The following is a 6,039-nucleotide window of genomic DNA, read 5'->3' on the forward strand; positions in this document are numbered from 1 at the left end:
AAGGTGGATGCCTAGTCCTGAGTTGTTTTTTTTGTGTGTGTGTGTCAGAACTGGGGATTGAACTCAGGCCCTTGCGGTTGTCAGGGAAGCACTTATTCCACTAAGCCATCTCCCTGGCCCAGTCCTGAGTTTTTTGTCCCAAAGAAAGCCTGCGTCTTGGGACCCATCTCTTGATTCATTCACTCTGAGGGGGCAGGGTAGTCTAATGGTTAAGGCCAAAGGTACTGGGACTGATAGGTACTCCCTTGGGGGGCACATTCAAGGTGGCAGCTAATGCCCTCTGCCCCAAATCAGTGGAGACTCCTAGTGGTAGACCAGAAGGAAGGGCAGCTGCATGTCCAGCCTGCATCCAGACGCTACGCTTCCTGGGCCAGCAAGGACCAAGTCGTCCGCCTGGAAAGAGATGCAGCGGGGTGCCCCACCCCAAGAAGCAGGTAGGCTGGGTCCCCTGGGGTGGTCAGGGTGGCCTGGGCAGCTGGTAGCCTCCCCCGTGTCTTGCTGCCCACCTCCAACTCCTTACAAGAGAAAGAGGAAGAGACAGACAGGTGTAGACAAAGATTTGCTCAAAGCAATGTCCATCACAGCACAGTTTATAATCAAAACACAGCAGCGAGCGAGTACAGCACAGCCCAGTGCCATGACCAGCTAGGCAGCTGTGCTGTGAGATGCTATGACAAACAGCTGGGTCTGGTGGTACACACCTGCGATCCCAGCACTCCGGAGGCTGAGTCAGGAGGATTGTAAGTTTGAGCCTGGCCTGGACAACTTAGTGAGAGTGTCTCAAAATGAAAACAGGCTGGAATGTAGCTCAGTGCCAAGGCCTGGGCTCAATTCCCAATACCGCCTACCCTCCAAAAAATATTCTCAATAGGTGTCTGGAGGTGTAGCTCAGCAGTGGAGTACTTGCCTATCAGGTACAAGACCCTGGGCTCCATCTCCAGCACCACAAAAAATAAAATGAGAAAGAATAAAGCAAACACAGAGCCCCGGCCCCATGACAGCTTCTAGGATCAAAAATAAAATGAGGGGGCTGGTGAGATGGCTCAGTGGTCTAAAGCACCTACTTAGAACAAGCTTAGCAAAGCACAAGGGACCACGGTTCAATCCCCCAGCACCACATGCCAGCCAGCCCCGCCCCCCTGGTGGGCAGAGCTGGCCACACATACACACACACACACATAAATAAATAAAAATTTAAAAAAATAAAATAAAATGAGGGCCAGGGAGATGGCTTAGTAGAATAAGCGCTTCCCTGGCAAGCACAAGGATCTGAGTTCAATGCCCGGTTCCACCAAAAACAAACAAACAAATAAACAAACAAAAAACCCCTAAATATATAAAAAATAAATAAATAAAAAATAAAATAAAATAACCCGCTGGGCAGGGGCATGAGCTCAGGGGCTCTGTGCTCAGAGGGCACACAGCCTCTGCCTTGGGTTGGGACGCATGTGCCAGGACCTTGTGTCCCTGCAGCCCAGGCAACATTTGTCCCGGGGCCCCTGCAGGGCAGGGAGCTTGAGGAGAGAGGAGGGAGCCCAGCCTCCTCCTTCAAAGCCTGGGCAGAGACCAGACAGTGGAGACGATGGAGATGGTGGAGACAGGAGAGTCCAGACCCTGCAGGTCCTGCAGCAGCTGGCAGGTGAGCAGGTGGTGTGTTGGGGACAGAGCCAACCCAGGCAGGGCTTGAGGGGTCAGTGTTCTCATTTGCTCCTTTCCACACACGGTCTCATTTGTGGCTTCCCACAGAGTACAGCGCCCATTTTACTGATGGGGAACAGAGGCTCAGAGAGGTTAAGTGACCGGCTTGGGGTGCACAGCATGCGAGGTGCACACTTTGCATTTGGGTCCCTCTGATGCTCACAGTGGCCCTTACAGAGGCAAGAAAGTGAGATCACTCATCCCAGAGCCTGGCACTTGGCAGGGGAGCCCCCAGAGACGGGCAAGCTGCAGCCCCGGTGTCCTGGCCCTGCCCAGCCTCGATCCTCCCTCTCCCTTTCTGCCCCTCCTCACTCCACAGTCTTCCTCCTGTGGTGCCAGAAAGACCAGGCCAGGAAGGAGATGCGATCTCTCGGGAAGGTCACTCAGAGGACACAAAGGACAGATGTGTCTCCAGCGGCCTCCCAGCCCAAGAGAGACTGGCTGTGCAGGTAGGGGAGGTGGATCAGCTCCTGCCCCTTCTAGCTTGGGACAGGAAGGCAGCTGATCCTACTGGGTGCAAGGTCCACCCTGGGGCATTCCTGAGGGACCCAGGGCGAGTGGGGGCAGATAGGAAAGTGGCCACAGGATGTCAGCAAACACCACCCGAGCCCAGGGTGGGAAGGGAAGGGCCACAGATCTGTAAGTTTCTTTTTATTTATTCATTTATTTATTGATCTCAGTCCTTGATATGTCCCTGAGGCTGGTTTTGATGGGGAGGGGGTTTGGGGGGTGCACGTTAAGGTGGGGCTGGGGAGGTGCCCAGGTAGGTGGCAGGGGCCCTGGGGAAGAGCTGCTTGACCAGGGTGATGTTGGATTTGAGGTCAGAAAAGTATTGCTCTGGCCGCCAAGAGGGAGCTGCCCTGCCCAGCAGGGCTGGGGCTGAAAGCAGCCATGGGGCACCCAGGGGGATAGCATAGTGGCCTGAACAGGCCCAGTTCTCACAGCAGCCCATTTCATAGAGGAGAAACTGAGGCTCTGCGTGGCTCAGGGATCGCCCCTGGAGAGTAGTCTGTTCTGCGGCAGAGCTGCTCTCCCTCCACTCCCCTAGGTGCTTCTGGGCCTGGAGGCGGATCATGCAAAGAGAGGCCCTGTGCCAGGGCCACCTGGCTGACCACTGCAGGAGGACAATGAGGGTGTACCTGGAACAGTGGGTGCGGATGAAGCAGCTGCGAGCCTCAGATGCGGTGAAGGTGACCGCGCTGTCCCTCTGCCGGTGGAAGGCAGGTGAGTGAGGGGCGGGAGAGGGCTCCCTTTCCCTCCTGGCCTGCAAACCCTGGCCCTGAGCTCCCTTGGCAGCAGGCCTAGAAGAGGCAGCAGGTCCCTGTCGTGGGAGATGGTGGCACTGGGGCGCCTTCCAGGCCAGGCCCGGGAGTCCTGGAGGAGCCCAGGGGATCGCAGGACTCAGCTGGCCGCATCCCCTCACCCTTGGCGCGTAATGGCAGCTAGGTCCCACCTCTTCCCAGCAGGCTGACTGGGCCCTGGGTTAACCCACATGGGAAGGAAGTAGCTTTGTCCTCAGGAAGATCCCGGTGCGAAGGGGATGGGACGCACAGCCCCGCCCCCACTCCGGAAGCTGGGGTCCTCCAGTGGCCCGCTAGGAGGGAGGGGTCAGAGGCATGTAGGAGGGGCTGCGCCCCAGGGCAGCCCCAGGTGAGGAAGGTGTGAGGGCCCAACTGGCCCAGCTCTTGTGCTTCTCAGGGAACCTGGCCCTCCAAAGCTCAGCCCGAGGCCTGGAGACAGTGTCCCTGGTGTCCCTGCAGGGAGCCTGCAGGAGACTGGCCCTCCGCAGGGCCCTGCTTCTCTGGCAGACCCGGTTGTCCCAGCACCAGCAGGCCAAGTAGGTGTCCTGGATCTGGGGCCCAAGGTCAGCCTGGGGGCATAGGGTGGGCTCCCTGGGGATGGGATCCCCGCAGTGGCATGTCCTGAAGCCCCAGTGCCCCCAGCATGAGGCCAGTTCAGAGAGCAGGGTGCAGGGCCAGCTTGCTTCTCCCAGCCTCCACCCACCTTCTCCATAGCTCCTTCTTCCAGGGCACAAGGGAGCGGACCGTGAGGTGCATCCTGAACTGCTGGTGCGTCAGGGTGTGGGGTGTGAACTCCCTCTCGGGCAGCAGTGTGGCCACCTTGGTCCTGGAGCCACTGAGCAGTGTCCTAGGAGGGTCGGCCTGGCCAAGCTACAGCACCCACCGGGGCTCACTGCAGCAGGTGCTGGGCAGGGCTCTGGGAGGGGGAGCACGGGGTAGAGCTGATGGGAACCAACACCCTCTCCCTCTGCAGGCCCCTGGAGCCCCCAACCTCCTGGACACTCACAGTCACGGGCCTGTACCACAGGACAAGCACCATCTGCCCTGCCAGGTGTGGGGTGCAGCGAGGGAATGCCTCCGCCTCCAGAGGCAGTAGGGCCCCTCCCTAGTGCTTGGGAGCCCTGTTTTCCTCCTCCCCTTTCTCAGCACCCCTTGCCTTCACAGCAGCAGCCCCTTGGGGTCTGTACTCAGGGGCTCCTCTCTCTCACCCCAGTTTTCTTAGTCCCTCCTGTGAGGTCACAGCTGGGAGTGAGCTCCTGGAGTCACATTAACACAGTGCTTGAGAGTGGCCTGCTTGGGGTCCGAGGTGGGGGACAGGTGGGCATTTAGGGAGAGAGGGTTCTGGGAGAGTTGGGGAAGTCGAGACAGGAGGACAACATAAGCTATGGACTAGCTGGTGGCTGGTGACTTGGTGGTGGGGGTTGGGGGTCCTTTCTTATTCCCACTGGCTGGCTTTTTGACCTTAATGGGGCTTTCAGCCACTCCAGTCCCAGCACTGCCCCCTTTATGCACTCAGGGTCCTTGCTGCTGGGGGTGGGCTGGGCTGCCAGGGGTGGCAGTGACCATCCTCGGGTGGACACTCTGCTTCTCAGCACCCTCCTCACTCAGAGACACTGGACACCTGTTCAAGGGACCTGGAGAGAGGTGGCTGCCCACCAGGCCTGGCACCAGAGCTGCAGGGTTGCCCTGGGCCTGTGGCAGTGGCAGCTGGCAGGGTGGCAGGAGGCAGAGCAGGGGGGCCCAGGAGTGGGGCCATGGCCTGGCTTGGGATGCTCTATGTCACTGGCACACCTACCGGCAGAGTACATTAAGGGCTGGGCTGGGCCCTGCAGGGCAGGGGGAGCTGGGGCGAAACATACAAGGCATTCCCAGGGCAGTGGTAGAAAGGATCTAGAGGACCTGGCACTGGGGCCTGCAGGCCTGGGCTCACATCCTGGGCTGTGTGGGCCCCAAACAAGCATCTTAGGCTCTCTGGGCTGCATCTTACTCACCTGTGAGAGGCTGAGGAGGGAGCGATGACCAAGGTAGCAACTTGTTGAGGGGAGTGAGGTAAGGGGATGGGGGGGAGGGGGACAGGCCTCGCCACGTGGAGCCACCTCGTGAGCCACAGTTGGCCTTTCCTGGGGAGGGCTCTGAAAGGAGGCGAGAGACAGAGTCAGAAGTTGCAGCTCCTTCAGCACCTAATAGCAGAAGTGCCGTGGACACCTCTGCTGTTGTCGGAGGCAAGTCAGTCAGTCCCCCTGGTCTCCCTGTCTTGCAGGTAGAGGTTTAGCCAGCTCATGGACACCGGGGAGGGGTTCCTGGGGACTGTTTCTGAGGTGACCCCCCTGGGGGCCACATCGTATTAGTAGGCTGGTGGGCAGGGACCGGATTGTTCTGAAAAGCTAGCCGTGTCCACCAGCAACAGCTGCTTTACCAGCCCAGTTACTGCCCAGGCTCGCCAGGCTTCGTGGTTTTAAAGACAAACCACACATTTAGATGTTATCTGAATTCTCCAGATGCATGTCGCTCACAGCCAAATGCCCTGGGGCCCTCTCTAGCACCAACTCCCAAACCCCCGACAACAGGAGCTGGGTGGCCTGTGACCACAGGATACCTGTCACAGAAGCCTTTAACTCAGGCAGTCTGGTGGCTGCCTCTGTGCCCATGTGGCTGGGGACAGAGCTGACTGAGCACCCACGGCTCCCTTGGCGGTGTCTGGATATCTCTCTGGCTCCAGGACAGCGGCTTCTGCGTGAGAAGCACAAGTGCCAGAGTTGGGTGCACGGCCACCTCCAGAAGGTCATGTTCCAGGGCTGGTGGCAGGAGGTGGCCCAGAGGAGACACCTTACCAGGTAGGCACCCCAGGGTCTGGGAGAAGGAAGGGAAAGCCTGGGGGGAGCCCAGGGTCTGGAAGCTCAGGGGTGGCCCTTATGCTGGGGTCTGGGAAGGGTGGGGCAGGAAGGGAGGGCCAGGACCACCAACTCTTCTGTTTTGGGGATGGTAAGCCCTACTCTCACCTACGCCCCTGATAAGTGGTGAGTGCTCTTCCTGGCCAGGG

General features: G+C 59.1%; 1 protein-coding gene across 1 annotated transcript in view; it reads left to right on the top strand.

The window, feature by feature from the left end:
- The window catches only part of CUNH1orf167 (chromosome unknown C1orf167 homolog), an 11,311-nt gene extending 5,474 nt beyond the window's left edge, over window positions 1-5,837 (top strand). Inside the window, exons 5-13 of the mRNA XM_023699391.1 lie at window positions 295-434; window positions 1,506-1,639; window positions 2,018-2,147; window positions 2,747-2,922; window positions 3,397-3,535; window positions 3,714-3,854; window positions 3,973-4,091; window positions 4,516-4,714; window positions 5,540-5,837. Of these exons, the coding sequence (XP_023555159.1) occupies window positions 295-434; window positions 1,506-1,639; window positions 2,018-2,147; window positions 2,747-2,922; window positions 3,397-3,535; window positions 3,714-3,854; window positions 3,973-4,091; window positions 4,516-4,714; window positions 5,540-5,837 (1,476 nt within the window). The remainder of the gene's footprint in view (window positions 1-294; window positions 435-1,505; window positions 1,640-2,017; window positions 2,148-2,746; window positions 2,923-3,396; window positions 3,536-3,713; window positions 3,855-3,972; window positions 4,092-4,515; window positions 4,715-5,539) is intronic.
- The last annotated feature ends 202 nt before the right edge of the window (window positions 5,838-6,039 follow it).

The sequence above is a fragment of the Octodon degus genome, unplaced genomic scaffold (genome assembly GCF_000260255.1).
Source record: "Octodon degus isolate 3935 unplaced genomic scaffold, OctDeg1.0 scaffold00113, whole genome shotgun sequence".
Classification (NCBI taxonomy): domain Eukaryota; kingdom Metazoa; phylum Chordata; class Mammalia; order Rodentia; family Octodontidae; genus Octodon; species Octodon degus.